The 21658-nt window shown below is 33.6% G+C and overlaps 1 protein-coding gene across 9 annotated transcripts in view; it reads right to left on the reverse strand.

The window, feature by feature from the left end:
• The window catches only part of TRAPPC8 (trafficking protein particle complex subunit 8), an 87720-nt gene that overhangs the window by 56480 nt on the left and 9582 nt on the right, over nt 1-21658 (reverse strand). For 5 of the 9 annotated variants that reach the window (XM_077900360.1, XM_077900358.1, XM_077900363.1 and 2 more), the window contains exons 3-10: nt 15181-15270; nt 13781-13955; nt 10611-10764; nt 8200-8293; nt 7312-7571; nt 6858-6973; nt 6006-6156; nt 1376-1476 (exon numbers count right to left, since the gene is read on the reverse strand). In XM_077900360.1, coding sequence (XP_077756486.1) covers nt 1376-1476; nt 6006-6156; nt 6858-6973; nt 7312-7571; nt 8200-8293; nt 10611-10764; nt 13781-13955; nt 15181-15270 — 1141 coding nt within the window. Of the gene's footprint in view, nt 1-1375; nt 1477-6005; nt 6157-6857; nt 6974-7311; nt 7572-8199; nt 8294-10610; nt 10765-13780; nt 13956-15180; nt 15271-21658 lie in introns of those variants that run through there. The other 4 variants (XM_077900361.1, XM_077900359.1, XM_077900367.1 and 1 more) reach the window with 3 other exon arrangements.

Below are 21658 nucleotides of genomic sequence, written 5' to 3' on the forward strand. Positions count from 1 at the left end.
ATTTCATTACTATTTAGTACAAAAAACATATTTTGAATTTTTAACAAAAATATCCATATATTTTTTTAAAAGATTTTATTTATTCATGAGAGACAAAGAGAGAGAGGCAGAGACAAAGGCAGAGGGAGAAGCAGGCTCCCTGCCCACAACCTGAGCCAAAAGCAGATGCTCAACCACTGAGCCACCCAGGTATCCAAAAAAAATCTTACCTTTTTAAAAATAAAATTTTTTAAAATCCATTTATGTCAGGCACTGGGAGTGCTATAAATTCAAGTATTCCCATGATACAATCCTTACTAAAAACAAAAAACTGATATCAAACAGGTAACAAACAGGGAACAATTGATATTCACCATAATTTGGGTAGAGAAAGGAAAGGGATGACATCATAAAAGAAATTTAAGAAAATCTTTTAAGGATAAATAGGATCTGGCCAGTTAAAAAGTGGAGCATAGCTAAATCTTTAAAAAGAAAAAAGTGAGCGGAGGGTGCCTGGCTCAGTCAGTTAAGCAGCCCACTCGTGATTTCAGCCCAGGTCACGATCTCAAGGTTCTGGGATCAAGCCCCACATTGGGTTCCACACTCAGTGGGGAGTCTGCTTTAGGATTTTTCTTCCCTCTCTCCCACTACACCTCCCCCACTCACTCCAGCATGCATGCACGCTCTCTAAAATAAATATTTTTTTTAAAAAAAAAGTGGAACATGGCATTCTACGAGGGCATTGTAAAACTAATATTGCATTTCCTATATTTTAAGAAAATTCTTTTACATTTTAGGATTTCTGAGACCAGGAAGCTTCTTAAAATGCATATGTATAATTAATGTAGTATTTCTCATTTATCCAAAAAGATATATTAAATTGATGATAAATCTTATCAATTATGGTAACTTAGTACAAAGACTCCAAGGTAAATTTTTTTGCACACAGTAAGTGTAGACTTAGAAAAAGCTGACAGTCTGTTGCAGACAGGAGGACAAAATTGGATTGCCAGACTTATCTGGGCTTTTATATAACACTCTGCATTCTGCCTATTTAACAAGAAAAGTTCAAAGTGGCTAACCCTTGGCGTAACAGTAGTTTAGGTTAGAAATGTCTGCACCATGAAATCACCCTTTCTATAACATAAACCTCAACATTACATATAACAAATTCCTAACCACACATCCAAACAAAATAGGAAAAGAAAGGACATAATAAAACACTAGTTTAAAAAAAAAAAAAATCACCTCATCTTGTGTCTGAGTATATTAACTTAATTTGGGAGCTAATTTAAATTTAAAGCATGAAAAACAAAGAACCATTTATACCTAATTAACAATATAAGCACTAAATTTACCTCTAAATGGATAGAACATAAACATTGTAGTCACCTACTTGCAGATATCCCTGTATGTCTGGATTGCTGTATCCATGTAATGCGCAGGGTATGGCCTGGGTGCTCCTGGCTGAAGAAAAGCTGACACTGCTGCCATTTCCTAAAGAAAAAGACATTATTTATACTATACTTCAAAAGGAGAAATATTCTTATAGTTTAGATTTGGAAGCCTAAAAATTGGACTGAAGTTTGCTGGAGCTTTTTATATATGCACACCTATGAATTTCATGGATTAATGCAGACTTAAAAAATTTATTTATATGCCTTTGGTTTTTAAATTCTCTAGTCAAATACTCTGTCATTCAGTATGCACACCTATGAATTTCATGGATTAATGCAGACTTGAAAAACTTATTCATATGCTTTTAGTTTTTAAATTCTCTAGTCAAAAAGTCTGTCATTCAGTATTTAAATAAGATTTTCAAAAAGACCTGTTAAACACTTTGAATTATGGTATATACAACTAACTACCAAGTACACCTAGCTTAAGATTCTACTACCTCCTCCCTGTTCTTCCCTATTTCTCATGAGTAAACAGGACCATATAGAGAAAAAAAAGGTAAAGTACATCTCTTTCTAATTACTGGCATCAAAAAAAAAAAAAATTACTGGCATCAGAACATTACAACAGAACTCACAACAACTGACGCTATATATATTTTCAACTATTTACACACTCTAGTTTATATCCTATACCATACAAAAGACCATTTCTTAGAGCTATATTTCTGTTACTTTTCTAGGTCTTTTTATTTCACATTTAAAAGCCATTCTAGGGCAGCCCCGGTGGCACAGTGGTTTGGCGTCACCTGCAGCCTGGGGTGTGATCCTGGAGACCCGGGATCGAGTCCCACATCGGGCTCCCTGCATGGAGCCTGCTTCTCCCTCTGCCTGTGTCTCTGCCTCTCTCTCTCTCTCTCTCTCTGTGTCTATGAATAAATAAATAAAATCTTTAAAAAAAATAAAAAATAAAAGCCATTCTGGTGGCGCCTGAGTGGCTCAGTGGTTAAGCATCTGACTCTTGGTTTCAGCTCAGGTCATGATCTCCTGGTCATGGGATAGAGTCCCATGTTGGGGTCCTTGATCAGTGAAGAGACAGCTTCAGATTCTTTCTCCCTATTCCTCTGCCCTCCCTGCTTACATGCTCTCTAATAAATAAATATAATCATTTAAATAAATAAATGAAATCTTAAAGTAAAAATTTAAAAATTATTTTTTTTAAAAAGCTATTCTATTGTGAGTACCTATGTTTTTAGTTAATAATGCAAATAACATACAATAGTGCTAATGAAATGAGAAACGAAGACTCAAATACGGGGTTCTGACTTTCTTAGTAAAATACACTACTATGTCCTCTTATGGACCAAGTTTCAATAAAAATTTAACTAGAAAGAAATTTTCATAAATTGGGGGATAAACTGTTAATGCCAATCCACTTTTAGGATGAAAAGTATTTCTCTGCAACACTTTTTAAAATAGAAAAGAATACAAATAATTATCTAAAAATTGGGAGAACGACTAAAACCTTTAACCTGACAGATTATAGGTTCCATGACAATATAAACTCCCATCTGTCTCAGAATGCATTTCTATCCTTGGTGTCCAGCAGTATTTGCTCAAAATTTAATGAATAAACTGAATGAAAATACTTTATATCCATGAGACAAAATATACTACAGCTCTGAAGCAAGTTTTCTTAACTACTTTAATTTTTAAAAATATAATAAATGCACATTTCTATACTATACATATAAGCAATTATCTAATGAATATATAGATTGTATAGTATAGTATAGTGTATTGTACAAAAACACATCCTTATACAAACTATATATATTACATATCAATACATTAATAAAAGGATACCTAAGAAAAAATCCTGTAAGAAAAATATGACCCCAAATTCTGTTACTTTCTAATTTAATTCTGCAAGAAATATTAAATCAATATACATTCAAACAAAACTGACATAATTTCTACAGATATGGTGAGAACATTCAAAATGATCACCCCAAGTTACCATATGATGTTCAAAAATCAACCATTAAATCATGTGTTATAGTCTTTGATATGGACTAATTCTTTTTACATGATTTTCATCAAGAACCGGAGTGATCTCCTTACCCTTCAGTTAGTTAAAGTAGTTAAGACAGATTAAACTACAAAAAACAAATAAACAAACAAAAAAAAACAGTATTTCTTTAAGAATTCCTATTATTGGGGCGCCTATACGGCTCAGTTGTTTAAGTGTCCAAACTCCTGATTTCAGTTCAGGTCATGATCTCAGGATTGTGACATCGAGCTCTGCACTCAGCGAGGAGCCTGCTTAAGATTCTCACTCCCTCTCTTTCTCTCTGCCTCTCCCCCCATTCACATGCACTCTCTTCCTCTTAAAAAAAAAAAAAAAGGCTGTTACTGGTTTTGCTATGATATATATTTTAACTTTTAAGTTACTATAAATGTCTTCAATTTTCCACTAAAAAGGCAGTATGGTCTGTTCTGACCTTATTAAATTAGCTGATCTGTGAATGGTAAATAGGAAAGTGGTTATCAGTACAAAAAGAATTTGTATTCATTTATAATTTTTCTTAGGCAAGGGGATCAAAAATAGCAAATACAAGATTATAACCTTCAGCAGGAAAGAAACATGCCCTAAGCTCACCTGTTGCATAGGCAGGAGCTTTTTTCATCTGCATTTTAAGAAAATAGAAAATGACCACCTACACTTTGGTGCACATGGACCCTCTCTCCAGAGAAGTACACTTTGAACAGCTCTTGGCTCAAGGCAGCTGTACTTCCCTCCATGTTCTACCTCATGGCACCTCCACTGGTTAGGAGCTACTTTCCCCCACCTTCTATTCCCAGCTATTATTTACATACTGATTTTCTGTATGTTTTTTATTCCTTGAGGTAGCTTCTAGCCATGCTGGTGTGGCCTCACTAGATTACACAGATCACCTCTCATGGTACAAACATATTTTTTATTTGTAGTCTAGTTTCAAAGATACACGTCCCAACCCTAATTTAAGAACTGTCCCAACCTTATTTTTCTCCAAGGCCTGGTATTTTTAAAGCAGCTTTTACAGACAAGGATTTTCAAGTATTTGTATATTATGTTATAGTAATATGACTTTATTCTCCAGTGTGAAACTATTTTCTCTCATATAGTTGCTACTAACACCTCCACCTAATTGGTTTAAATATGGTATTTATCAGATTGTAGATAAAAATGAAAAAGCTTACATACCATAAACCTACAGAAATCTTTTGCCATACCTCTGTAAGATTCTACCTATATACAAACATTCAATTACGTACATAATGTATAATTTTATAAATTCACATCTATGTTGTAAAGTATTTATTAAATAACATTAAGTATTTATGATTTCATATTCACACAATCATCATTCTGAAAGACTACAATAAAAGATTACAGAATGTCTAGCCAAGGACAATTCATGTAAGTTTTCAAGCACTTCAACTCATAATGATTTTAGCTCCTAAACAAGGTTTTCAAAAGTTGGAAGACATTTTTCATTAAAAATATTGCAGAAATAAAAAGAAAAATGTAATTTTGCCATTTTAGCTTTACATTTTTAAGTTACCTATTTTAGTTTTATACATAATACTAAAACAAATGCAAAATAAATGGCAATTATTTAACAAATGTGGTAATTTCCAATGAAATATTTATTCTTAAGCATTTTTGTTCACACTTTTGTTTACAAGCTTATATATTTTTAAAGTGAAGATGTTGAAAGGAACAGTGTTTACTCTTTTCTACACACAGAAAGATTATGCATATATGCATGACAACTCTTAAAAAACTTAAAATGTTATAAGGCAAACAAGTGAAGAAAATTCTTTCTGGGGGCGACTGGGTAGTTCTGTCAGTTTTAGCATCCAACTCCTGATATCAGCTCAGGTCACAATCTCAGGATCATGACATGTAGCCCCATGTCGGGCTTCTCTCCCTGTGCCCTTCCCCCCTACTCGCTTTTGAGCTCTCTAAAAAAAAGAAGATTCTTTGAGATACCAAGGTTTACCAATCAATTCTAAAAACTAACATAGCTGATGCTTACAGCTCTTTATATACAAAGCAGTGTGCTATGCACATCACATGCCTTATACTTTATCTAACCCTATGCCATTAGGATTTACATTTAACAGGCAAAAAAACTGAGGCTTAGAGATGTTCAATACTTGCCTCAGATGAGTCTGTCTCACACCAATGTACACATTCTTAACTGATATATAGTCATATATCAGAAAAATAACATTTAAGCAATTTTAAAAGATTTTTCAATAGGTCCAAAAGCATCTGCTAAAAAAATGTTACACTCAATGTAATAACTGAAATTCAAATTAAATTTTGAAGACATATACAAAAATTAAAAGGTGCTAGCCAAAGCTAAAACATCAACTCTCATATATGACATGCTTACATATACTAGGTTGAGGAAAATCCATCAATTCTGTATAAACTAATTCAAAACCTATAAAGCATTATATCCTCTTTAAGTACAACTTTATCCCTAAGTATTTTACTTGCCATTTCATAAAGAGAAATCTCTAAATCATTTATGATAACAGAAGTATGAAACTATAATATTATAGAACACTAACCAAGGCACCTGCTGCATAAAGCATTGCTTGATCATTAAGAAAATCTTTCTTTGCAGTATGATAGCAACTATAAGCCAAATCATAATGCTGCACCAAAAAGCACAAGTCAGCCATTTTTCGGATTTGAAGTTCTGGTGCTTCCGGTGGATACCTGTAAATATAAAATAAGTTAAAAAAGTAATTTGTAAGTTAGACCCCTAAACCACTAAATATTATAATATGTCTAACAAGCTGCTAAACTATCTAAAACATTAGGAAAATTAATCTGGTCTTACAAGAATTCTATTTCTAACAAGAGGCTGTTATTTCTCAGAAATATTTGAAAACAATTAGGTTATATAGTTTACAGCTTTATACTAAGAACATCTCAACAGCAGGCAAGCATTTTCTCTGTGGTCAAATTAAGAAGCAAATGATTAATTCTAGGTGACTCATTTTATATATAACCACAAAAAACATAAAAACCCAAAATGAATTTTATTTTCCCTTACAACAAGACTATATTAAACAAAACTATCTAAATGTATGCCGGGATTCATAATTGCTAGATCACAATATTTTAATTCAGATGAGTTAGTAATGAATACTTAATCTAATTTCATCTTTTTGCAAACAGGGAAAGAGATCCAAAGCAAGGAACGTTCCCAATTCTTATTTATTTTTAGATATCCAATTACTTTATGGTCTAAAAAACATTTTAAAATTAACTTATAGTCACTGTTCTTATCCACCTAAGTTTTAACCAATATGAAACTAAAAAACTAAAAAGATTATCATTTTTTGCTGGAAACCACAAAGTCGAACAGTCAGAGTTAAACACAGGAAAAACAAAAACAGTAATGTTTTACTCACAGCAATCCAGATGTATTTTTCAGCTCATTAATGCTTTTTTCTGGAACTTTACTGCCACTAAACCATTTTTTAGTTGCAGAAAATAGAGATCGACTTAAACCTTTTCTTGATATTAGCTACCAAAAAAGATTGTTACAAAAATGAGAATTTAATATTTTACTTTTACATACAAAAGAAAAAATTCTAAATAAAAATTAAAAAGCTTTAATAGTGAGCAAATATTCATTTTAACAACATTGATTTAAAGAAAATTGTTCATATGCTGGCAATATCCCTAGTGTAAATAAGTATCTTTTAGGATTTAACAATTTCATCACCAACAGTGACACCAATAAATCCTAATATTAGTCTATCTTAAAAAAAAAATCCAAATACTTTAATTTACACTACTATAATCCCAAGTTTACTCTTCGCTGAAAGTTTAAAAATACTAACCCGAACAATTACATCTTACCTGATCATTTAATTGCCGAATTGTTTTCTCTATATGTGGCAAAAGGCCCCGAAATGTGAACTCTTGTATAAACTGTCGAATTCTATCATGATCAGTAAGCGTTAAACATGCACCATGAATAATTCCAGTATTTGCTTTCTTTGTTTCATGTAATGATGAGGCAGATTTTACATGATCTGGGCCATCAATGCTGTTAGAAGGGTCACTGGATGAATCCAACTGAAGTGGGTGAGCTCTAAAGTTATTTGGTAAGCCATCTACTGAAAAACAGATCTTTCTTTTACTCTCAGAATGCAACAGAAAATTGTGATATTACTACCATACTGCTAAAGAAAAAAAAAAGAACATCTTGGAACCCTTTATATTTCTGTATATAACTCTAAGATACAATAACATTAACATTTTCCCTCCTAAAATTACAGGACTTGGGTTAATACTTGTTACACATAATAAAAATTTAAAAATTCATATAATAAAAGAAAAATACATTGTTAACATAAAGAATCATTTTAAGTAACACAGCTAATAAGAAAATTTTTAACAAAATTTTAGAGCTATCACTATCAAAACTGTAATTTAAAATACAGAAATAAAGCTCTCAAAATCATATCACCTTTGGGAAGAACAAATGCTGCACACAGTATCTTCCCCCTTGCTTTCTACAAATTTTTCAAAAGAAATATATTACTCTTATAAAACAAGTTTTCAAATGTCAAAAAACATCAAATTCAAATGATTTAAAAAAATTCTTCAAAGGAACAGCTATTTTGTCCTTTTCTTTTTTTTATTATGAAAATTTCTCCCATCTTTTATCTGTAAGGATTAACATGCTTTGAGAACAGTACATATTTTCAATCAAAAGAGAACTTAGAGAAAGTATATCAAGACCTTTGACTTCGTTATCTAATCCATCCAATGAAAGCAAGTTACTATCAGAATTCTTATTTGAAGTTATAGTACAAGGGCCATCTTCATATGACTCCTATCAAAATAAAATAAAAAAGCATTAGCAATTATATTAATTAATCATGTTTAAGATACCACCAAATCCATCAACAACTGTGGTTTTTCTGTTAACTGTAAGCCTCATTTATTTGCTTTAGGGAGACTCTGTCCAGTCCTCTAAATTGTTAACTTTTTCCATGTATCTTGTAATTCCAAACCCCACCTACTATATTTCTACCTTCACATTCTACTTTCACATTCAATCTACTACCCTAATTCTTCCGAATTCAAATGATCTCTATCTCAGTTTTCCTTTTACATGTGTTAAGTATATGACCAAATGAGAATACCTGTAGAGATATCAAAGAGAGAAATAAATGCCAAGAGAGAGGATTACTAGCCAGGAAGGAGAAAAGAAGATGGATGGTATGGAATCTCCTAGGTCATGGATACAATATTAATAGGTTGGAGTAAATTCGCGTACATCATAGTGTATTGGAGAAATATCCAATGTGATGTTTATTTGTACAACGGCACTGGTTTCTCAGTCAACAAAAAAACTTAAAAATATCCAGACTCTGTCAGTAGTAAATTTGAGGTATTATTCTGAGTGTCTTTCAGGAAAGTATATAAACGAGAACTTACTAAGATAAAAGTGATTAGGACAAGAAACAGTCTGAAACTACCATGCAAGAAAGAGTTGAAAAAACTAGGTATATTTAGCCTGGAAAAAATAAAAAGGGGACATGAGAACTATCCTTCTATATTTTGAAAGTTGACTTAATGAAAAACTGATTAGTCCCAAAGGACAAACGAGTACAAGCAAAGGGAGAAAATTTTTGGTTGATTCTCCAGTTGCTCAGACATGGTACAGTTCACTTGAGAAGAGAGTGACTACCAGATGAGGTTGTTCACTGGTAAAGAAAATTAAAGGATTACATCAGAGGGTTAGATTTGCTAAGCTTTAAAAACTATCTTCCAATCCTGGGCTTCTAGCTATAGAATTTCTGATACCTCTGTCTTCTGTTTAAAAGTTCTCAAATTGGGGACGCCTGAGTGGCTCAGTGGCTGGGCATCTGCTTTTGGCTCAGGGTGTGATCCTGGGATTGAGTCCCACTTCAGACCTCCTGAGTGGAGCCTGCTTCTCTCTCTGCCTCTGTCTCTGCCTCTCTCTCTCATGAGTAAATAAATAAATATTTTTTTAAAAATCTAAAAAAAAGAAAAAAAGTTCTCAAGTTGGACAATCTGACTTATGCTTCCCTTCCTTAAGATGTCTAGACTCTAAATTCCTCTTTCCAATATTGTTCCTATTCTGAGTGTGACCCTGAAAGACCATTTTTTAAAATAAAATTCCGTCATATCCAATTCGTTCTTTTTTTTTCTTTCTGTTTTCTCCAGCATTCTCTTAAAGTGAGTAAATATCAGTATAGCCCTATATCTGAATCAAAAATTCCATATGAGAGAAAAATAAGGCAAATCACAGATTATTAAACAATACTGACATTAGGATACCAAAAATTACATAAACTTTATAAACTGATATTTTTTTTAAATTATCACATAGTACACAATGTAGTTTAAAGGTACAAAATAGATACATTTTCCATTTACTTACAACTCCCCCTTCTACACAGAAAGCAGTCAACTCTTGATTATCTGAACGAAGCATGGGAAAGTGGCATCTGACTACCATCAAGTGGCATACAATTCTACCTAAAAAGTTTGACAGACCATGAACCCTTATACCTACCTACCCACTTCAACCAACAGACAACAATTAACATTAGTCTAGAATTCTAGATTAAGAAAGGAGCAAATTAGGAAGAAGTAACACTTCCTCAAAATTCAGAAGGAAAAGAAATTAAAGGAAAGTTAGGGAAAAAAGCCCACCCACCTAAAAAGTATGAGCTCCAAAAGGTGGCCATAAGAACAGCATGTTGAAAATGAAGGAAGGCAACCCCAGAGCATGTGGATAATAAAGAATTGACTGTAAGCATTCATAAGGAATTAAATGTACAAGTAAAAAATTCTATTCTCTACATGTCTAGCCAATCTAATTCAATTCTTATGTAAGTCACTTTTCCTCTTTTCAGAAAAGATTAATTAAAATTAACACTGATATTATATACCTGAAAGGAGTATGCGTAGGGATCATGTGTTAGTTATAACAGTGTTTAAAACCACTGAATTAAGAGCTCACATGCCAATGGATCAGAACTAGCCAGATTCCACAAATATTAACAATTCTACCAGTTAAACGAAGACATAAAAAATTCTACTACAGTTATGCCATTATGTCGTAAAACTGAAATACAGCATTTGTGGTTTGCTTCATTGTTGTTTTTTACATATACCTGGTTTTGAATACTATTTTTCTGGAGATACTGACTCCAAGGATCTGGTATCTGTTCATCTGATGCTCGATTAGATGTTCGAGAATTAATTTTAAGTAAATAGCAACCCTGAGTTCCATATTTCTGTTTCATTTCTTCATAAATTGATTCAGCTCTAAAATAAAAAAATTGAAACAAAGTTTGTAGTAAATGGAGAGCATACCTTAAGCAATAATAGATAGTAAAATAAATGCAAAAATAATCCCCCAAAAAGGCAGAACAGAAAATCAGAGATAAAATAGTAAAAAAAATAAAATAAAATAAAATAAAATAAAATAAAATAAAATAAAATAAAATAAAATAAAATAAAATAAAATAAAACAAACTGTAATTTTGCTAGCTTGGATATCACCTTAAAGAAGAGTTTCTAAAACGTGCTTCACAGAATAAAACTTTGCAAGACACTCCATTATCCCAAGAAAGGGTTCTGGTGGTCAAACTAGTTGGAGAACCACAGTAAACAAAGCCAGAAGACCATGTCTAAGACTCCCGTTTGCTAATAATGTGCACTGTGAACTTCCAAAGAATGGCTTCAAACTTATAGATCAGAAACTCTTTCAACTATGAGAACCAGGCTTTGGGAAATAAACTTTTGGAAATTCCATCTTAGGGACGCCTGAGTGGCTCAGCGGTTTAGCGCCTGCCTTCGGCCCGGGGCGTGATCCTGCAGTCGCTGGATCGAGTCCCACGTCGGGCTCCCTGCATGGAGCCTGCTTCTCCCTCTACCTGTATCTCTGCCTCTCTCTCTCTCTGTCTCTCATGAATAAATAAAATTTTTTTAAAAAAAGAAATTCCATCTTAGATAACACACATTTATCAAAAAACATGAGTGTGAAAACAGAAAAGTATTTAACAAAACATCTTTCACTGCCACGGTTTACCCTTCCCTTACTTGTCTTCTAAGACAAAGGAAGAAAAGGAGAAAAAGAAGAGTAGCCAAGATATTTATTACATAAAATCCACTTTTTTTCTTGCAAAATTTATAATAGCCGGATCCATGAGTTACATCTTAGATGCAACAAAAAGCATTTTTATTTCCATGCTCTAACTATGCTAGTTGGTGGGTGAAAAGATCATTCAAGTGATAAGACAGCCTCAGAGCAAACAGTACATTCTGATGGAAAATGAAATTTTAATACAGAGAGCTAACCTAATTTAAACAGCATCTTTTTAGTCAATTAGCCATCTAGTGCCAAAAAAAACCAGAAAAATCCAGAAAATCTTATATTCAAATGTAAAATATAGTAGTACACAAGTAACAAACATGACAAACTATTAAATCATATTTATATACTATAAAATTAAGACAAGATAAACAGAAGTTATAAACTTGTTCAAACAGCTACAAGCATATATGTATTTATGATTTATGTATACACACTTAAATAAACTACTCACTTTAACAATGATACTGCTAAACATATAAATAACTAATCTAACACCTAAATTACTTAAATATCCCAGTTACAATTATTCAACTAGAAGACATATACCATATTCAACTGATAGAAACTAATTTTAATAGCCAGTTTAAATTATTTCTACTTACATAGTAAACTTTATCCATGCACTACAGACTGTTTATGATTTCAAAAAAAAAAAAAAAACCCTAAATAGTAATTATTCCTCAGAAAAATTTTTTGGTTACAAAGGAAACTTTATGGCATGACTGCCTGGTTCAGTTGGTAGAGCAAGTGAATCGATCTCAGGGTGGTAAATTCAATCCCCACCCTGGGTAGAGATTTATTTAAGAAAATAAATTCTTCAGGGGATCCCTGGTGGCTCAGCGGTTTAGCACCTGCCTTCAGCCCAGGGCATGATCCTGGAGTCTCGGGATCAAGTCCCACATTGGGCTCCCTGCATGGAGCCTGCTTCTCCCTCTGCCTGTGTCTCTGTCTTTCTCCCCCTGCCCCCCGCTCTGTGTCTCTCATGAATAAATAAATAAAATCTTTTTTTTAAAAATTCTTCAAAAAATAAAAATAAAAATAAATAAATAAAAAGAAAGGACATTTATTTAAAAGATAATGGTATGCGCTCAGAACAGGGGCAAGAAATGATTATTTGTATATTCTAAATGACGTTGGGATATCACAAAAACAGTTTGAAACAAAAGGTTAATTTGACTCACATCTTGAATCAAAAGTCTAAATTCCAAAACCATAAAAATAAAACATTTCTTGTTATCTTATTTTACAAGACTTACTTTATGTTAAAGATAAGTTAATCATTTGTTCCAAAGATAAAAGGACTATGGCAACTCACTAATAATGACTATTGAAGAGCACATAAGAAAGAAATGTATGGATGTTTTTGAGACTGTGACAATATCAAGGCTAAAAATATAAAGTGACAAGAGGGTGAAGAGTGAAGAGAGAAATGCCTTTAAAACACAGTCAAAGGGCAGCCCGGGTGGCTCGGTGGTTTGGCGCCGCCTTCAGCCCAGGGCCTGGAGACCCGGTTTCGAGTCCCACAAAGGGCTCCCTGCATGGAGCCTGCTTCTCCCTCTGCCTGTGTCTCTGCCTCTCTCTCTGTCTCTCATGAATAAATAAATAAAATCTTTGAAAAAAAATAAAATAAAAATAAAAAATAAAAGAAATAAAAAAATAAAAAACAGTCAAGAAGTGAAAAGTAAGAGGAAACCTGGGAAGGAGAAAAAAAATTAGAAATAATTTAAAGTAAGAAATGGGGGATCCCTGGGTGGCTCAGCGGTTTAGCGCCTGCCTTTGGCCCAGGGCGCGATCCTGGAGTCCCGGGATCGAGTCCCACGTCGGGCTCCCTGCATGGAGCCGCTTCTCCCTCTGCCTGTGTCTCTGTCTCTCTGTCTCTCTCTCTCTATCATGAATAAATAAATTAAAAAAATAAAAATAAAGTAAGAAATGACTGCTAAGACCTACAGGTGTAAAATGGCAGGCACTTTTGTACAAAGATTGAAGTAATGGAAATATAGACTGAAAGAGAAGTGTGAATAAGCATGTGAAATCTAACATAAAATGACAGTTGTTGAATGTTTTATTAATAAACTTCCACTTTCTTAGATAAAAAAATACATCTAAAATTTAAACAAGCCATGTCCAAACTAATGTTTTATCATTTAACAGGGAAAAACTTAAAATTAAAAAAATAAAGCTTACCTCTGTTCATCTCCTGCACTTACATCATGTAAAAGTACGTAATATTTAAGTGTATTTGGTATAAACCACTTGGGATAAGAATAGTCACTGTTGTGCTGAATTCGATGCTGTTCTTGTGATAACTTTGAAAATTGTTCCACAGGTTCAGCTTCACTAGATGATGCTACCAACATACCTTGTAAACCATATTAAGGTAATTATCACTTAATACTAAATGATAAATATTATCCTATTAAAATAGACTTTTAAGGAGATTTTTTTCAAGCTAAAAAAAAATCTGATTTCATATATTTTGCTGCAAAATCAAAATAATTCCTCCAACATTTCCAAATAATTCAAGATTTTAAATCTTAAGGGTTTTTTTGTTAACATTTTTAGGTCATTTACATATATAAGGAAATCCATGAACATAAAAAGACACAATATCAAAATTATACATCAACATACTGAACAACTCTGATGAATCTTACTCCTCTCCATTCCATCTCACTGCAGTTTCATATTCTATCCTACCTCTTAACTTCTCTCTGCAACTTCATTAAGAAAACTAAAAAGCTGGGCAGCCCCGGTGGCTCAGCGGTTTAGTGCTACCTTCAGTCCAGGGCATGGTCCTGGAGACCCAGGATCGAGTCCCACGTCGGGCTCCCTGCATGGAGCCTGCTTCTCCCTCTGCCTGTGTCTCTGCCCCGCTCTCTCTCACTGTGTGTCTCACATGAATAAATAAATAAAATCTTAAAAAAAAAAAAAAAAAGCAAACTAAAAAGCCTTAATGGTCAGAAGAGGTTAACAGCTATAAAACAGGTTACTAAAAAAATGGAAAACTAATTTTAAATATGAGCTTTTGCACATGCAATTAATTTTGAGGCAATGAGCAAAAGCAGTTAACACTGACAATTTACTCTGTAAAATGGCTTAGAAACTTACTAAATGTGGAATACTTGAGCTGGAGAGAAAAAAAAAATACGCAAGACCTCAGTATTCTTACTTTGTACAAAAAAAATAATTTATCACAACCAGTCTTGTATCTGGGATGCTATTTAACAAAAACAATAAAAACTTGAAGCATCATCAATTAAAAATAATTTCTCCATTCTCCATGTCCTCTCAACAATTTTGCCCTCAGGGATCCCTGGGTGGCCCAGCAGTTTAACGCCGGCCTTCGGCCATGGGCATGATCCTGGGGTCCCAGGATCGAGTCCCACATCGGGCTTCCTGCATGGAGCCTGCTTCTCACTGCCTGTGTCTCTGCCTCTCTCTCTCTCTCTCTCTCTCTCTCTCTATCTCTCATGGATAAATAAATAAAATCTTAAAAAAAAAAAATTTGCCCTCACAGAACTATTTCTGAGATTAACAGCTTCTAAGACATATCATTTTAAGCAAACAGAAAGGTCAAAGGATACATGCTAAATAGTGGTTCAGAAATTCATGATCTGATGCTGGCATCGACTGAAGAAAGGTCTCTCTATAAGACTCAAACCATGGAGTAGTAGCTAAAATGAACAATATATAAAATTGTTAAAATTCCTCAATAAAATCAATTTATAACAGACAATATTTCAAGTCCATACTCCTAAAAGGTGTGAAAAATAACTCTCAGCAGCAAATAAGCATTTTTCACTTGTACTTAAAGATATAAGACAAGAACTTTTCACTTTTTCAAGATTTATTATATACGCCATATATATGTATTTGTAAAAATAAAACTGACTTATTCCCAAACCTATACAATAATCTCAGAATCTACTTATTAATCCTTTAAACATTACCTATAGGAGTAAAAACATTCTAGAACTAAAGTTTTGTGCCTCTGCCACTAATCATGTTGTCACAAGTGGCTCTTCTTCATAAATATCATTTCAAAGCAATGGTTTCTCAACCAAGAGTGATTCTGACCTCTAGGAAACATCTGGAGATACTCTGTTGTTACAACTAGGGTTGGGAACAGATGCTACTGGCTTCTAGGTAAATATATAAGGAACAGTGCAAAACATCCTAAAATGAAAAGAACAAGAAAGCTCTCCACAAAATAAAATGATTTGGTTGAGAATGTCAATAGTGGTAAGGTTGACAACCTCTACTTTATAATTTGATTACTTGAGTATGACAATAACAAAACCTTTTTAAATGAAATTTCAAAGTATACTTACCTTATAATCAAATATAAAGAGGTTTATCTTCACTTTTTAATAAATGTATATAATGTAATACTTAAAATGTCAAACCTCTCTTGCTTGATGCTAAGCATTTTACAACTACTCATTTAAAAAAAAACAACTTACTTTAAAGGTTAAGTCATTCGACTGGTCATTTCACAAGGTTTAAGAAAATTATCCAGATCAATTTTACTAAAAGACAATCCGAGGCTCCTGGGTGGCTCAGATGGTTGAGTGTGTCTGCCTTCATCTCAGGTCATAATCCCAGGATCCTGGGGTCGAGCCTCACTTTGGGCTCCCAGCTCAGCATGTCTGCTTCTCCCTCTGACTCTTCCTATTTGTTCTCTCTCTCTCTCTCTCTCTCTCTCTCTCAAGTGAATAAATTAAAAAATCTTAAAAAAAAAATAAATAAAAGACACTTCTTTTATTTTTTTAAGATTTTATTTATTTATTCATGAGAGACAGAGAGAGGCAGACACATAGGCATAGGAAGAACCAGGCTCCCTACAGGGAACCCGATGCAGGTCTCAATCCCAGAACACTGAGATCACGACCTGAGCTGAAGGCAACACTGAGCCACCCAAGTGGCCCCCATTCCTAGTTATTTATGATGATTATGAAACCTTTCATCTTAATCACTGAAAACAGCAAAAACACTTTGTTCACATTATAATACTACATTAACCAAATGGAAAAGGGGGGGGAAAAAGCCATTCCTCTTACCAAACAGTAATATCTTATCTGGTGTCATACATATATATACACAGATATAAAATTTCAATTCCAACAAATATCTTAAGAGAATAACCCATATACTGTTTAGGAGGGCTATCACTAACCTTTTCATGTTTATTGCTATGAGAAAAAACATTCCCAGAAATATTATAATCTGTAAGAAAAGTGGCAAAAATTGGAAAGGGAGAGGATTGAATGGAAGGGAGGGGAGGGAAGGAAGGGGAAAGGAGAGGAAGGAAAGGGAGAAAGAGAAGGGGAGGGGATGAAACGGAAGGGGAAAGGAAGGGAGGTGAAGGGGAAGGAGGAGAAGAAAAAAAACCAAAGTATACATATATATATATACAATGGTTGAAATAATACTTTCTAAAACTGGTGCAAGAAGATACCAGGTACTTAACTAAGGATATAAAAGACTGAAGGAAAAAATTTCAAATATATATATAGTAGAAGTGGGTTTTATCCTTCAGATAGGTCACATTGAGGTTGATATGGTAAGTTTTCTCTTTAGCCACATATTTCCTTGAGGGGCTAATTAAGAAGTCCTCTTTCAGTTTTTCTACATGCCAATAAATCAATAGCATCTTTCCTTTTTTTGCTTTTTCAAATGATACTTTTGCCAAAATGGGAAAATAATAGAAATTTTTGTTAACAAAAGACTTCTTTAACAGTGACAATTCTCTCCCCTTAAAAAAATTATCTTGGACTTATTTTGGTTAGTTTCGTTTTTCATTGACTTATTTTGAAATGAAATCACCATTTTGCTCAAACTCCTTTTCCATCTCCACATGTTTAGTTTGAAATTGAAATAGCAACCATGTTATCCTACCAGGTAAAGTTTTTCTATGCAGAATGTACTTTGTCTTGGTAAGGAAGGGTAAAGAAGGAAGCTAAGAGCTAAAAAACAATGTTCCATCCTCCATCCACACTCACAAAATGCAGCTTTTTCTCTGTCTCTTCTTTCTTCCCTTCTTAGTGCCAGTAATTTGAGACACAATTATTTATTAGTGTGCCCAATACGCATCTAACGTTTGTTATAAAACTAGAGACCTAAAGCAACTCTGATCCTTGTCATATTAAAACCAGAAATACTTAGTAACCCTGTATCTGTAAGAGAAAAAGACTGGATTATCCTAAATAAAAACATATAAACGTTGTCTGTAGGTTACATTTTTTCCCTTCCTAATCATTCATAGAAGCTGAAATTGCCAGCAAAATCCCTATTCAGACTAAACGAAAAGCACCAATATTAACAAATTCCAAATAACATTGGTATTTATGACTATATAACTTTAAACTGTCCAGGATATACTAAAACATATTTTCAGAATGAAAACTTTCAAAAGAAAGAAATGAAATAATTAAAAGCTGTATAATTACTTAATTCAATAAAGTACAGACTCAAGGTCAAAAATATTTGACACCAAACACTAAGGTTATCAGAAAACATGGCTTAATTCAGAAGATCTTAGAACAGGAAAGCTATAACAAACTAAAACTGGAACTATTATGTAAAATTTATTAACATTTTTCAAATCATTAAAAAACTTAAAATAATACAAATAATTAAGAAATACTAACTTCTATTTCAACAACATGCTTAAGAACTATTTTTGAAGAGACTATTTCCATTCAAGTCTTTTGAGAAAAATCAGCAATAATCAAAATATTCTGAACAGATGTTTATTTATGCCCAATTTTTAATTTTATATTTCTCTGGCATCACAGTGGAAGATTTTTTTTTTAAGTAAATTGTCCTCTTTTGAACTATACTCCTTTTAACCCTCAGTCTATCAAGAAAAAAATACTCATTGTCATTTACCATATGAATCTAATTGATCCTTGATATTTTATTGTCTTTTTATTTACAGAATTATAAAGGTACAATAAAAAAACATTATTAGAAATTTTAGTAAGAGTTTAAACATAGCAAATTCAAATTTGTTTTCCCAGTTTTCCTCATTTTAAACACACACATGCCTCAATTAGGCAATATCCTTTGAATACAACTAACTGTTCAATGGTCATTCATTAACCTGGAACACATCCATCATGTAAACACTGATTCCAGATTCAAATAAATCTGTAAGTTCTAGTTTTATCATTACTTCTATTCCTTCTTGTACTTGCATAGTCTCGGAAACTTTGATGGTTCATAATTTTGCTGAAGAGAAAAAGGTCATTTCATTTGCTCCATCACTACAAAACACCTTCATTTTCAAACTTTTAAATAACAAACAGAATGATCAATAAACCCAATGAATTTTTCACCTCTACGTCATCTAATCCCTTATACTCCCCTTCACACACACACACATCTACTTGCCTACCTGCCTTTAACATCTGTCCACGTTCAAACTGTATCAAGTAAATTTTGTCATACAAACGTCATTTAGTATGAAAGAATACTGTCCCATGTCCTTTAACAAAAGAGAATAGTTAGGACCCCAGGGTGGCGGCTCAGCAGTTAAGCGTCTGCCTTTGGCTCAGGGTGCAATCCTGGAGTCTGAGGATCGAGTCCCACATTGGGCTTCCTGTATGGAGCCTGTTTCTCCCTCTGCCTACATCTCTGCCTCTTCTTTCTCTCTGTCTCTCTCATGAATAAATATATAAAAATCTTAAAAAAAAAAAAAAAGATGGGGCGCCTGGGTGGCTCAGTGGTTAAGCTTCTGCCTTTGGCTCAGGTGGTGATCCTGGAGTCCCGGGATCGAGTCCCACATCAGGCTCCCTGCAAGAAGCCTGCTTCTCCTTCTGCCTATGTCTTTGCCTCTCTCTCTCTCTCTGTGTCTCTCATGAATAAATAAAATCTTTTTTAAAAAATAAAAAATAAATTTAAAAAAAAGAGAACGGTCTAGGTTCTTGTCTCAAAATACTGTGTTGTCTTTTTTTTATACCTTCTTAAAAGAAAATTCAATATTTTGGGCAATGGGAAATTAAAAACTAAAGTAGGATAAAATAACAATGACTTATTTCACTACTGCAACATCCTTCTACACAATGTCACCATTCTTCTACTTTCTTGTAGCTTGGCATAATTGATAAATAATTACTAAGATGATGAAAAATAGCAAAATATTCAAGATAGCAGAAAAACCAGAACTATAAGTTCCTACCTTGTACTAGCCATGTTTTAAGTTAATTGTCACCCTTTTAAAGTGTTCTTTATGCTTTTTTGTTCACAACTGAAAACTTAAAGGAAAATATTAAAGAATAAACAGGGGTACCTAGGTGACTCAGTAAGTTAAGCATCAGCCTTCAGTTCAGGTCATGATCCTGACAGGACCTTGGGATACAGCTCTGCTTTGCGCTCCCTACTCCCTACTCACCAGGGAGCCTGCTTCTCCCTCTCCCCCTGTCTCTGTCTCAGGCTGCAGCTCCCCCTGCTCCTGCTCTCAGGAGAGTGCATGTGCATGGCTGCGCAAGCACTGTCTCAAAAAAATAAATAAAATCTTAAGAAAGAAGGAAGGAAGGATAAACAAGCCTCTAAAATACTGTTTATATACAGGACTACACTCTATCACGATATTTTAGAGTAAGAGCAATTAATACAAATCAGAAAAAGCATACTATACAATGAAAGGGAGACAAAGCATGTTCTTCCTTATTTTCTAAAAGATACCCCAAAATCATACTATTCAAAGAAAATAATGCCTGGATTTAGCAGATAATGCTATAAATCAAGAGTAAACACAACAGATAATAGGATAGATAACAAAAGTTGAGCAAGCAATACCAGACCACCTCAGTTTTTAAAAATTAGACATGTCATTGGGATGAATATAAAACAGCAACAGCTGAGAAGAAAAAGATAGTATGTAAGGAGTAGAGTGAAAACAATGTGCAAAACTGAGACTACTACAGTAAATACCTGTATATAAAGAGAATTCTTTCAATTCCATCAATGTGTCTTTCCTTTTTTTATTAAAAAAAAAATATTTTATTTATTTATTCATGAGAGAGAGGCAGAGACATAGGCAGAGGTAGAAGCAGGCTCCCTGTGATGAGCCCAATGCTGGACTCCATTCAGGAACACCTGGATCATACCCTGAGCCAGGCAGACACTGAGCCACCCAAGCATCCCCAATGTGTCTAATTATCATACCAAGGAACACTAGCTTTAATGGACCAATGTGATGAAGAAACATGGCACTGTTAAGTGAGACTTATGAGGTAAATACCTAATATGTATTTCTTAAAACAGAATGGGTAAAAACTATGCTGACTCACATTAATGATAAACCTTAGAAGTGTATTTCTAGACAGAGAGAATTATTATCTTTAAAAATGGATAAAATCACTCTTAAATCTCATGATTCCTGAATTTTACTAAATGAATTTTTATTAATAGAATAGAATTTCATAAAATGAATTTTTTTGCACTTAAGTTCAAGTCCCATGTTGGACCTAGAGCTTACTTTGAAGAAAAAAAAAAGGCAATTACCAAGTCCAAAAAAAAAAAAAAATTATGTATGAAAACAAACTGAGCCCAATATATGCCTCTGCAGTGAAGAAGAAAATAATCTTCAATTTAGAATCTTAATATTGTCAAGTGAATATCAACCAAAATATGAAAACTACATTAGGAAGATGGGGAAAGGAGCAGTAGGAATGATTAATCTAAATCTTCATCAATTATAATGAGAAATCAATAAGTAAAATTTAAAATTGTTTAAGCCATAGATAGCCATATAGAAATATGACTTAAAAACACTAAACACAGGGACACTTGGGTGGCTCAGTTGGTTAAGTGTCTAAGTTTTGATTTGGGCTCAAGTCATGATCTCAGGGTTGTATTCGAGCCCTGCACTGAGCCCCACACTGGTCTCCTTGCTGAGTGTGGAATCTGCTTAAGATTCTCTCTCTCTCTCCCTCCCCCTCTGCCCCTTCCTCTGCTCTCTTAAAAACACACACACACACACACACACACACACACACACACTAAATACCAGAGGAACCCATGAAAATAACTGGAAGGGCAGAGACACATAGGAAA

Source organism: Canis aureus, chromosome 6 (genome assembly GCF_053574225.1).
Source record: "Canis aureus isolate CA01 chromosome 6, VMU_Caureus_v.1.0, whole genome shotgun sequence".
NCBI classification, from domain to species: domain Eukaryota; kingdom Metazoa; phylum Chordata; class Mammalia; order Carnivora; family Canidae; genus Canis; species Canis aureus.